Source organism: Protomyctophum bolini (assembly GCF_963924005.1).
Source record: "Protomyctophum bolini genome assembly, chromosome: 1".
NCBI classification, from domain to species: Eukaryota; Metazoa; Chordata; class Actinopteri; order Myctophiformes; family Myctophidae; genus Protomyctophum; species Protomyctophum bolini.
Window position 1 is genome coordinate 35,117,906 of NC_137862.1, and position 13,403 is coordinate 35,131,308.

General features: G+C 39.8%; 1 protein-coding gene across 1 annotated transcript; it reads right to left on the minus strand.

Annotated features, from left to right (window-relative positions):
- Positions 1-636: 636 nt before the first annotated feature.
- Positions 637-10,962, minus strand: tmem41b (transmembrane protein 41B). Its single transcript, XM_080765396.1, has 7 exons — positions 10,791-10,962; positions 8,669-8,786; positions 7,791-7,919; positions 7,143-7,236; positions 5,121-5,225; positions 4,838-4,976; positions 637-4,721 (listed from the first exon to the last, which is right to left on the minus strand). Exons 1-7 carry the CDS (start codon positions 10,885-10,887, stop codon positions 4,552-4,554), a joined length of 852 nt encoding a protein of 283 aa, XP_080621522.1. The 5' UTR covers positions 10,888-10,962; the 3' UTR covers positions 637-4,551.
- Between the last annotated feature and the right edge of the window lie 2,441 nt (positions 10,963-13,403).

Consider the following 13,403-nt stretch of genomic DNA (forward strand, 5'->3'; position numbering starts at 1 on the left):
AATTACTTGACAGGGAGTAAGTAGCTCATAACATGTCTACAGTGGATTTTTATTAAACAAACACATTGCAGATAATTCAAGCTTTCCATACAGCTGCAATGTTGGTGAGTTTTTGACGTTTAGATATTTTTATTAGATAGGACTTTTCTGTTGGGTTGAATGGGCTGTCTATGGGAAGGTGCACCTAGTTATCACCATGCTGGCAAGATGGCAGCTGTGTGCATATCATCAATAGTAGGCATATGCACACCATAGAGTAGGGGGGGATGCGCACAGTTTTCACACAGTCACATTGATGGCGGCTGGAAGTCAACCCTTTTACAGAATTGCCACTAGGCGGTGCTAATGCCTAATTTATACTTCGAGACAATGAACATCATTACTGAAATAAACTTGACTACAACACATTTCAGTTACAAATACAATGACAAAGTAGTATGCAACTTAGCACTTCACAGTCAACATTAATATTCCACTGATTGATATTCCAAAGTTTTACAAAACCAGTATAAAACCAGTGTCAACAAACACACAGTATAGTTGACTGGGGAGTTCCAAGGCTCTATTCTGCACCGATTTCTCTCTGCAACTCTCTGAAATGTTTTGAGAAAAACACTGTTCTTCCGGACTGTTAAAATGTGATTTATTTATGCATTAGCCATTTGAAGATAGGTTGACAACTGTATTATGTAAGATGTTATGTTCAATGGTTTAATACATATAAAAATAAAGCAAATTTCAGTACATAGTTCAGAAATTTACATTAAACTGTATTTGTAAACACAGATCATACTGCAGTACATCACTATTCTGTACAACTTAATACTGTGTTTTCACACACACAGTCCCATTACAAAGAATTATCCCACAGCAGTGTGTGGCAAAAACAAAATAGTTAACTTGACAGAGCCCTGTGGTAATACAAATCTTTTCATTCAGACTGAAAGTAAACTGTGCTAAGAGATAATGGAAATCCCACAAGATGACCAAGATTAAACATTTACTCAGATATGTTTAAGCGGGGTTGGGAACTCGTCTTAGCTAATTTTGTGAATGATACATTCTTGAAAGTTGACTGCATTAATAAGTAATCTTTCTAACTCCCATTCAAACATTGAGAAATACAAGCAGCATGAACAGTAGGCCTAATATATCAGTCTTGCATGTATTCACCATAAACTGCTGCATGCTACAATACATAACACATGTACTCTAGCAACTGTTACATTATCCTTCAACATTTGGGGGAAAAGATGGAAACAGTAAATGTGCCTTTTTGTGCGCATAAGAAATCCTTGGGTTATAAAAGATGTTTTACTGAATATGCAGTGTATGGGCATGCATGTTTGTTAACCCAGAACCCCTAAAAGAAACTGCCAAGAAATAGACAATGGCAACTTTACAAAATTACTGAAAACTAGGGATATATGAATATGTATGGGAAATCACAGAATAGACCAATAAAAACAATGATTACAGTAGGACAGTGATTCTGTTCCTGAATGAAGATGTTAAATTGATACTACAGATACAGTAAGACAGAAACAGAAAATGTCCTACACAAACTGCTTCAAAACAAATGTGCAAGATCTTCAATGATCAGTATTCAGAAAGCCCAAACCGCACCAATGCAACAAACTCATTTGAAGATCAACCGCAACAATGCAACTTCTTGCACCTGCCATTGGGGATAACAGTTGCATGGCTAATCATTGGTGTGGTTTGACTTTAAGACTTGTCCGTGTGTAACATTCACTGCATCAAACTCTTTTACATTGCATGTCTATTGATCAGCAACAATAAGTTAACCATGTACACAAAATAAAAATACAAAATAAATTATACATTAATGCAAATTCAGTAAGCATTTTTCATATGGGACTAAATCAATCAATGGTAAAGCTACAATAGGTCAGTCTGGCATCCAATCCGGTCCGCTTCAAATAACTTATATTACCAATAGGTGTGTCATACAGACATCAGGGTTGTAATTTCTCGGAATGGAAGAGCAGACCACTTCCAACCATTGCAATAGTTAAATTACATAAAAATTGCCCTATTGGTTAAAATAACATGCTATTCATTAATGACAAATATCCTTCTGAGGTGCCACTGTTATTACTTAATACGTCCCAATTTGTAGCTTTACAAACGCAAGCCAAAGTTATTCCTCCGAATGGTATAATTAGCACTGTCAGTCTCCAACTCACACAATCTGTCTGAGGATTAGGCTTTTAGCTATATACCTCACAATCAGTTGGCAGTCATATAAACTATAAAGGACACTGGTGGATCGATCATCCACTAAATGGAGTTCACTTGCTCTTTCACATTGGCATAGTATACAATAACATAGGCTGGAGAGGGATTTACAAAACAGACATGCAGTCACACGACAAATACAACTACAAAACCAAGCATACCAGCAGGTTAGTACATTGGTTTGGCTTATCACTGCCCCATCTACATTTCCTTGATTTAGCATCAGGAAAGGCTGTTTTTCATAAAATAAACAATTTGAACATTACTGATTCACGTTACTCCTTTCCTGAATTAATCAGCATGCCTCTCAATGGACAGAAGTTGATGGATTCAGGAAATGGACAATTATAATTTAATCTTACACACATCCTAGATCTCCAACCTTTCATGTATACTTTATGTAGACACCATTTAAAATTTGTGACAGGGATGGGGGTGACAGGATAAATCTTTTTCAGGACTTGTCTAAATAACCAATTAAAATGCATTTATTCTGTCTCGAAGCCTGCTGCAAAAATAATATTTGATACGATTTTACGCATATCAAAATTGTGAAACTGGCCACACCTGCCCAAGTATTAATCATCAGTTAAGACTTGGAAATTATTATAGAACTTTTCGTGACATAAACATACTGCAGAGGGGAAATGTGATGGGTTGGATTTTTTTTTATTGCATCTCCGATATGCCTAAAAGGCACAAATGTTGTCATAGTATCTCTAGCAAGTTTGTTCTGGCCTTGCATGTTATTAAATTAAGCAACTTGCTGAGATGCTGGACAGACTGGGTGGGGGGTTGGTGAGTCTTGCACAATGTGTTAACTACAGTCCGTTATAATATTTACTGAAGTGTCCAGAACAAAGCAGTAGTAAGATAGCAGCGAGAGATCAACCTGAGAGCGGCTGTCCAACAGATAGATAATGGTAGCCTACATTATATATAAAGTAAAATAAAACGCCTTTCCATGCAGATGGGCATCGCAGACCACTAGGCCACTAGCCTTGGACCTTCAGAGATCCCCCACCTGGGTTACAAATGGCTGTACCAAAATCAGAGTGCTCAATATCAGCAACAGCGCAACTCTCTTCCGAGGAAGCCCCTGACTGCCGAGAGAGGCAGTGGTTCAGGTCTGCAATTAACTATTAAACATGAAGTTTAGTTACTAGTTTTCCCCGTCACAATTGCAATTAAGCCACTGTATAAATTTGCCAAGACAGGCATGAGCATCAAACTAAAAACAACTTCAATTTCAACCTACTACTTTGAGTTATTGCTTTAGAGACACCATAAAAAAGGCTAAAATATAACAAGCACGGTAAAATAAATATCAATAATATTTGGGTTATAAATAGTTTAATCTAGGATAAATTGTTTTGATACTGTATGCTGCTTCTAAATCACTTGTGGCAGACAATCTGATTTGAACACTTGGGTCAGGTGACATTTATAACCACAAAAGGTGAGATATGAGATTCCCAATTAAAAGCAGGCAATAGAGCAATTCTTTGCATTAGAGATACACAATATAATCGGTAGTGTAATCTGAATCGTCCATATCGGCTATAAAAAACACCATATCGGTATTGGATTGGCCTCAAAATAATCCAGATTTTCACCAATATTGATGATGCAATAATAATGTGACCGTCAATGGCTAAATTCTACATTTAATTTGTATACTCATCTCATTCAGGAAAAACAGTATATTTATTGATTGATTGATTGAATACTTTAATAACACTTTGGGCCAAGCTCCTATAGGGCCTAGGCTTGTTTCCATTGTGGTCCTCTGTATAATATCAGAATCGGTATCGACAGGTATGTCCCTGCAAATAATCGGAGATCGGATATCTGTCATAATCATGCACCCCTACTTTGCATTAAAGCAAGTAAAAGAATGTGCTACTTGAAAAATGCAACTCGCAGCATATTTATCTTTGTGACCACCAATATCAAACCCTATAAACAGTGTCTGTTTAATTAATAATTTTAGATATATTTTCTTCTATTTACAAGATGTGCCACAATACTATATAAATATAAAAAACAACAAAAACAAGCAAGGAGAGGCCGGCTTATACTGTACTTGGTGACAGTCATGAGGATCTGACCACAGAGTGCTCAATTTGCCAGTGGTCACAGATTCCGTCTGCTGTATCATCAGCAGCTGTTTGTGATAATAAGGCAAGACAAAGCAATTTGAGTGACAGCTGCATGTACTGTTCCTGAGCCAAGGACAGGGGAGGAGGGATCAGCCGGACAGATGAGGTGCTCATCGTTCTGATGATTCTACTCTAACTTCTGCTGCAGTTTTCTCTGGAAAAGGACAGGCAGTATGGAGAGCACAGCTAGTACGCCCAACACGAGCAGTGAGTTCCAGGACACTGCCTCCCCAGCAGTGGTCAGTTTGTATAGTGTTGTACCTGCGTTGATTGCCACAAAGGATGGTGGCGCAACTCCTGCAAACAGCCAGTAGGAACACAGTGATGTAATGACACAAACAATACTCCCACAAAGATGAAATTGTAGGAAATGACTTGACTGAGAGAAATGCAGAACCAAATACTGGACTTACCAAAGAAGGTTCCAAGGAAGAAGACCTTGAGAGGCACATTTATCACAGGTGAGGTGATGTTGATGAACCAGTTGGGGAGAAAAGGTGTTATTCTCAGGAAGATTATGTAATTGATTAGATGACCTCTATGCTTCTCAACCTAGAAAAAAGGGGAAGAAATTGTAAACATTTGAAAGGAGCAATATCTATAATATCATATTCATAGGAAATTATGACAAAGGGATCTTAATATTGCAGCAATTGTTCCAGTATTGAATTTTCCATCAACGGTTTTGAGACCAACCTGCTGAGACCATTTGTGTGCTCTCTCTGTGAGGTACTTGTAGACCACAGGTCTCCCCACCAGGTATGACAGCAGATAGCAGAAGGAGGCACCTAGTCCAGAGCACTAACAAAACAACACACAATGACTGACTGAAGGACAACATACGATACAACTTTGTCAGCTTGCACTGAAATTTGTTTCGTTTCCATGACGTCACCGTTCAAGATAAAAGATACATTACAGGACACAAATCACAGAAGCAGATCGTTGTTCACGCTCCCTCTAGTATTGTGGCTGTTGCTCACTTTTTAAGTGGTGCAACCACTTCTACAACCAGCTCGCAATGTCCATGTACCTGTTTGTTTGTGATGTACGTCAAATGAGCACGAGTGGTGTGCGCAACTGCGCATGCGTGTCAATGAGCACCACTGGTGTGCGCACGCACCCGTGTGTGTAGTGCCGTGCATGTGCGCGTGCACCACTGGTGTGTGCACGCACCCGCACCCGTGTGTGGATGTTGTTGCTACATAATTAGCGTCAATGCTAACGAGCTAAAATATAGCCATCCTTGCTCTAGAAAGCACCAATGTTTCCATCTAGACCACCGGATTATCAGCAAAAACCTCCGAAAATCGCGCTAATGGACCAAACCATGGAGAGCTCCGTAGATTAGGAGTTATTCAGCTTTTAGAGAGGGGAGTTGCACCACTTGGTTCACACAGGTGTTATTTTTTTTAAGTAATTAGTCAAGTAAGTGGGTACTGAGGGCATGGAGGGTAAAGTTGCATTTTGAGTGTCAAATACAACAGGCATGTATCAGTGGAGTGTGATGTTCTGAAACCGGATTGGAATTCGAACAGCAGATTGCACTCGCTTAGGTAGCTGCTAATAAGTAAATTAGTCTCTCTATGACCTTTGACATAGAACACAAGATAGAAACAGCGTAGTTTCCCGTGTCTTATTTGCTATCTTTTTTGAACAGGGGGATTACTCACACCATTTTAAGTTCCTGGGGAACGTGGCTTTGACTGATGGATAGATTTGAAATGTGGGTTATTATAGGAGCTATAGAGACAGCAGCTCTGAGGAATCTGGTTGGTAGATTGTCATGACTGGTGGCCTTGTTTGGCTGAAGGGCGATTCGTTTTCTAGCACCTCTTCATTTTTTGTGTGTCTACTAGTGCTGAAAAAATGACTTTTTAAAAAATGTAAAACGAAACAAAAAAACAGATGTACAAGCTTGCAGTGCAACACGAAGCTGTGAGCTTGTATATCTGCTGTCTTTGAATAACCAATCCAACACTAAAATTTAAGGACACAGATACTTTCCCAGTTTTAATGGGTTAAGGCTCAAAGTGAAGTCCAATGTGCTTCAGCCAGTTTAAGGTAGAAGGTTCTGTGCTCAACAGGGACAACTTCAATAAGTTGGGCACAAATTACTGCCGCACACAACACATTTATACACGATACACATTTTATTATTTTGCAGGGGTGACCCACTACGGCAGGGGCCGGCAACCCAAGATGTTGAAAGATCCATTTTCGACCTAAAATAAATTCAAAATCTATCTGGAGCCTCAAATTTTTATGCATTATAATGCGGCTTGCCAACTGCCAAGCTTTATTATCTCCCGGGTTGCAACAAAACTAGCAGCAGCAATTATACACGATACAAGTAACAACTGCAATGCACCAAAAAGAGTATGCTTTGCCATTCTTTGATGTTTTAAGCATTATGTTATACTTTAGCTGTTGAAATAGCAGATGTACAAGCTCATAGCGCAGCTCCGGGTGCCACGCTATGAGCTTGTAGATCTGCTATTTTTGAAAAATCGTGAAAATGTGGCGCAAATCTTTGAATATATATTCTTTCTTTGCTTCTGGCGGGCTCCCTGGAACAACATATTTTCAGATGAGTCGGCGGCCAATTACATAATGTTTGGGGTCATGATTTAGAAGGCATTTGTAGAATCGAGCTCAGGTCTAAAATCACTCATACATACAATATTACATATTTTCTCTGCTGTCCATAGTACTCACCAAGCAGACTAAGAAAAGGGCTAGAGGGAAAGGATAGAGATATCCTGACAGGATACTGAGGAAGATAGATCCAGGAATGGCAAATGTCTGAAGACTGACATAGAAATGTTAAGGTGAATAATCAGTATGGTAATCTGTCGAATTTTCATTTTCCAGTGTGTTCATGATTTGCGCACCATCTATGGAACAAATATAGAACCACTGGCTGACTAATGAATACTTCCAGGGTGATTTTTTTTTTAAATATATATATAAAATGTAAGAGTACAGATATGTGATATTTGATTTCCTATTATTTCATAATTATGTTGAAAAATTAATTTAAAAAGCCTGAAAAAGCCTTTTGTGATGATGAAGGCTGCATATTCTATTAGTGTTTTCTGGAGAAGCTTTCAAAAAGGTCAACAACTTCAATAAAAATACTACACAAGCTGTTTATGTTGGGAGATGGGCCAACATTTCAATAACGGTGCATCCCTTCGTTTTGGAATAAAGAGGCATTGCTTTTTCAAATTCAGTGTTTATATGTCTTTGTCAGAATGGACAAAATTAATATATATATTTCTTAATACAGAATGCGGCCATACCAGAAATGAATTATTACAGAAATGTAAAATCGTAGCATCCACATTCTTGCTTAAAGGATACAATATATATGTTGTGAAGTAGGCCATCAGCACTTGGGTGTAGTAAGTGTCTTTGTATTTGGATAGGACGGTTCCCAGTGCTTTGGCATCGTCCATGTCTCTGGGGATCTTAATCTTCTCCATTTCATCACTGAAAAATCAAATCTGTGATCAATTATTTTGTTCTCAGTTTACCTTCAGTTCCAATGGTAAAACTTTTTTAATCGTTTTGCTAAAAACTAAAATAAACATTTCAGTGTCATTGCCATTAGCGTTTACAATACTATGCTGTCTGTTTAAATTTAGAAATCATTGTCAAGTGGAAATAAAAACAGATACAACTTGAAACATCTGTTGATGCTGCATCAAACATTAAGTACTGTATAAAGCTGTGTTATTATTTGGATATAATGGTCAACTGGAACAACAAAAGCACAAAAAACTAACCTTAAGAATGGCATCATGGAAGGGGAGAAATTCCTCAACAGACAATATCTTTATCACAAATGCCAAACACCGATCATGAGCTGCGGTCTCTTACGCTACACTTTAATAACGGCAATAGAAATCTCCTAGTGGACATTCCTGCTGTCATTACCGTATGTCCTCGCTTTGGAAGCGCATGTAAAATGAGTACCGTAAATGACGCTGCTGCGGTCCAGTAAACTGTGGAACTAGGAACCAAATTTCTGTGGCTGGTTCCGCGTGGATGGTAAACAAAGCAACACATGAATTCGTTGGCTATCGCCGGACAATGTCGCCCAAAAGATAAAATATTTTCATGTTTTTGAACAACGTTCCTCCACCCTCAAGCTTATGCTGTAAACATTCCGGTTGTTGTTAAGCATTGCATTTACCCATTTTAATTTAAAACAATCAAGTTTCCATTAAGTAACTTACTCATTTAGCTCTGGGAAGTTCCTGTAGACCAGAAACATTACTGAGGCAGAGCAGGTAAAGATAGCCAGTAGAATGAGGAGAGCCCGGCGTGTTGAACCCGCTACATAATTCTGTGTCCCTGTGGGGAGAACATCATTTAGAGGGTCATTTTTCCTATCTGGAGTGGACTTATCATACAAATAATTCAACGATTTAACCACTTCAATCCGGGACAGCATCTGTGTCATTATCGGCCTCAGATCTAAATTGTGTTTTTGGCATTGAACATCGTCTGTCTCATGAAGAGTTTGAGTTTTTTACCATTCTGGGTCGCTAATACTATCATTACATATATATACATATACATATATATAAAACCTAAACCTTTAGTGCTATGATTGTGCGTGGGGGGGCGACAATTAACACATCTTGCCTGCCTAAAATGTAATTCCTGGAAACGCCACTGGCAAGCAGCCAGTTAGTATTGTGTAATGTGTTGTGACTTTTGCATCACCAATTACAAATGTCTAAACGGAACATGAGACTTCCCCAAGAGGGATTTGATGCAGGCCATAATTTATATAGTTTCACACATATCTATGTGTATAGACATGTAATACTATCATTACTTATAATTAATTTAAATGCACACACCCTTCCTGTAAGGCTGTAACTAATAACAGAAATTAAGCTCATACTGTAACAACTTCAAGTCTTCAATGCTAGTCTTCTCACTAGTCAGAGTCCTATAAATACACTATTGAAAATCATGCCAAATAGAAAGTAATACTTTGGCTTCCTGAGCAAAAGAAAAACAGCTGCTATGCATTGCTTGCACGCACACGCGCGCACGCGCACACACACACACACACACACACACACACACACACACACACACACACACACACACACAGTAATGTAAGGTTAATCGAGCAGCTCTAATATACAAATCTTTTTGGAGGTGGGCAATGATTTAGCTCGGGAACTGGCCTGGAACGCACCCAAGGGCCCCTGGACCTGACTGCTTCAGGACTTCCCTGTATTTACACCTCAAAATAACCTGTTCAAACTGTTCATGCTACCAACACTGCCCGTACTGCGGTTTACTTCTGACCCCCGTTTCAAGTCACTGTACTGTACTCTCAATATGCTTGTCCAGAAAGAGTTGGGGGGATGGGGGAGTGGGTGGGAGAGGATGAGAAAGCTAACTGTATTTGTATGTATGTACATGTCTGTATTGTCTATTGTGCACTGCCTATTTGTGTAACTGCACTGTACTGTATGTAATGTTTTTCCCTGTGTATGGGTCCTGGGACCCACTCTAAAATGAGATGCTGTATCTCAAGGGGCTATCCTTTCAATAAATTCTGACCGCACTTTGAGAAGCGCTGGTCTCAGCAGAAGCTCACGAGAAGACTTGTCTAAGCTCTAGGCCAGGGTACCTACGACCCGGAAGAAATGTTTTATACCTTTCTCTAACGTCGTATCGCAACTTTGACATGACGGTACGGGTAGTGAGAAAGTATTTCCTCCAAGGTGTAAAGTCTCGCCTTGTATCAAGACTATATTTTTTTTTTAAACTTTTGCTTTCATATGATACGAAAGACAAAAGTCAGACTAGGTAAAAAAAAAAATACAAATCTATGATAGTCTTGATCCAACTCAGGCTACCGCTTAGCCCCTCTCGGAACCCTACATAAAGCTTTTATGAAATTTGATTGTCGCATAAAGTAATCAAAGTGTCAAACTTTACTACATTTGGGTTCTGCTTGCGGGGCTAGCTACCGCTTAGCCCCTCTCGGAACCCTCCATAAAGCTTTTATGAAATTTGGATGATCGCCGGGTAAAGTCATAAAAATGTCAGAAACTTTACTACCATTGGGTTCTGCTTGTGGGGCTAGCTACCGCTGTGCTGATCGACAGGGTCACATATGCAGCTATTTAGTAAAACTTCAATGCGTTTTGGCTGAAATTGCCTATCTCGAAGCTCACGTAAAGCTCTGTGACAGTGTCACCACACCAACGTAAAATATACAAATCTGGCGATATTATATCAAAGAGTACACTACCACCCAGGCTCTGGGTCTACCTTCCCAACGCTAACCGGCGGCTATGCTACCGTTAGCTCCCGTCGTTCATTTACCTTTCGGTTCTTCATGTGTCTCGTCGGGATTCGCCTCTTCGTGTGGTGAAGACAGCAGGCATTCTCCCTCTCGTTTTTCTCTCCGTTTCTTGGCCATTTTAGAGCTAGAATTTGTTAATAAATTGCTAAAACCACCGAACCTGTGGTTAGTCCTCCTGTTAGCTTTGCGAGTTTGCGATGACAGAGAATAACCTTTCACCCTAGCTTTCACCCAGCAGCATCATCAAGCACAGTTCTTTCCCCTACGTTTTTCCCTACAGCGGCTCCTGGAGTAAACAAAATGAATTTCCTCGCACAGGAAATAATTATTACATGGGGAAAAAAAATCTTTGTTGTTTTTCCAAACTGTTTAAAAATCGTTATTCGTATTAATCTTGTTTAATTAATCTGAGAATAGTATTGATTTGGTTATCATGAGAAAATATTAAATATTGATGCAGAAACATGTGAGACGAGAGTAAAGATATTTCTATAAAACAATCCCTAATATTGTACAAGATACAGATGCCAACTCAACATTAAATTGACAGTTTTTTTTATAGTTGTTTCCTTCAAATGAAAATGAATCATCTAAAATGCACCACGTCTCTGACTCTCTGTCTGTCTGCGTGTCCGTTTGCCCCACCGGCAACGGTGCCACCGTTGTCCAGAACCACCATAAAAGGTTCTGGTCAGGCTCTGCCAGTGGACATAATGAGCTCCCGGACCCCTCACCTGTGCAATTTCCAGCCTCTGCCTCAGCCAATTGATTAATTGCCATGCCAACCCCACACCTGCCAATTGATTACTTAACCAGTCCACTTTTCACAGTGAGTTTGCACTCTTCAGGCACAGGCAGACAGTCAGATACAGAGATCTTCATATAGCCTACAGTATGGGCACAAAAGGGACACAGACAGATAGTTAAAACGGGTGCTATGACAACGGGTATTATCAGATTCCCAAGTTGCTGGTGGCCGACGCCCGACGGGCATGTAAAGTAGCATTATGAAATAATCAGATCAAAATGTACCCTTTCTCTTCTAGTTTATCCCCAAAATGACAGGTTTTTTAGCAATTTATAGCATTTATAGAAATATTGGGCCTTAAATGTAATTTAAAATATATATTAACTTGTAATGCAGAGAGTGAAGTGAATTAAACACAGGGGTTCCCTTGATTTTATTGGAGGGATAGTTTGGGGCAAGCGAGGTGTGCAACGCTAAACTGTCCTTCAGACAAAAACAACAAAAGCTGTCCCTAGAGCAAAAGCAGCCCCTGTCTCTTCCTGCTTATTCTTCTTCTCCCTCGCCTTTTCCACCCCTTTGAACTATAACCAAAGTACGTTAACCCAAAACTATTCATGCACACCTCCCTCCAATAAAAGAAAGGGAACGCACTTTTAATTAAGTTTAATTAACTCTCTGCATTACGGGTACTGTATGTATTTGGCCCCTCAATTGGACGGTGTCGCATGTCACAAAGAAGGTAGCATCAACTTGTTCCTGTTCGCAGATGACACAGAACTGCTGGTCTCGGACAGGAACAAACTGCAGGTTGAAAAGACCCTCAGCTCAACTCGGTAGAATCTGCACCTGGCTCGCTGATAAAAAACTATCCTTACACCTGTGAAAAACCATTCTCTTCGGATCAAATAGTAATCTCAGCAACTAAGGCAGATGGCTTCTTGGTTAGAGTGGGTGACAATATTATCACACGAAAAGATGAAATTACCTAACTAGGTTCCATCCTGGAGGCTAATCTTTCCGGTGATAAAATGGCCACCAACGTACTAAAAAAAGTCAATCAAAGAACAAGATCTCCTCACTGGTCAACAAAAACACCTTGAAGAACTTAACAGGAGCCCTCGTACAAGGTTTCTTTGACTATGCATGCACCTCTTGGTACCACAGCACCTCAAAGGCCCTTAAAACAAGGCTCCAGACCTCCAAAAACAAACTGGTCAGGCTCCTACTTGGCCTCACCCCCTGAACCCACCTCACCCCTGCCCACTTTGACAGGCTGGAATGGCTTAGGGTCGACGACAGATTACAGTATCTTGCAATGGGTCTGGTCCACAAGATTCGATACACCACCAAGATACCCATGTACCTGTCTAAATACTTCCTTAATGTTAACGAAGTCCACACCCACAACACCAGAGGGAGTGCAACAAACCATATACAAACCAGATTCGGCACAAATAAGGGACTAAATTATTTTCGCTCCTATGCCACCAAAATGTGGAACGCCCTACCAACAGTCATTAAGACATGTGGATCCCTTGACTCATTCAAAACCGCTCTCAAAGGGCACCTACGGACGGCTGCAATTCGAAACTGGCCCCCGTAAAATACTTCAATCAATCAGAAAAAGCCTTGGTTCCAGCTTTTTTGGCAAGTGACACCCAAAAGCAGTCACGTAACCTTGGTGACGCAGCACTCGAGTCATTCATGTAACAGACCCTGTGTGTGTGTGTGAGAGACGGTGTGACATTGTGCATACGAATACAGTATCATCCTTTTTGCATACCGGATTGATTATTGGATATTTATTTCACTCTGAGGTACAAATAACTTTTAAACCTTTTTGGAATTAGTGTTTTTGCTTATTTTACACAGATATGCTGTATTA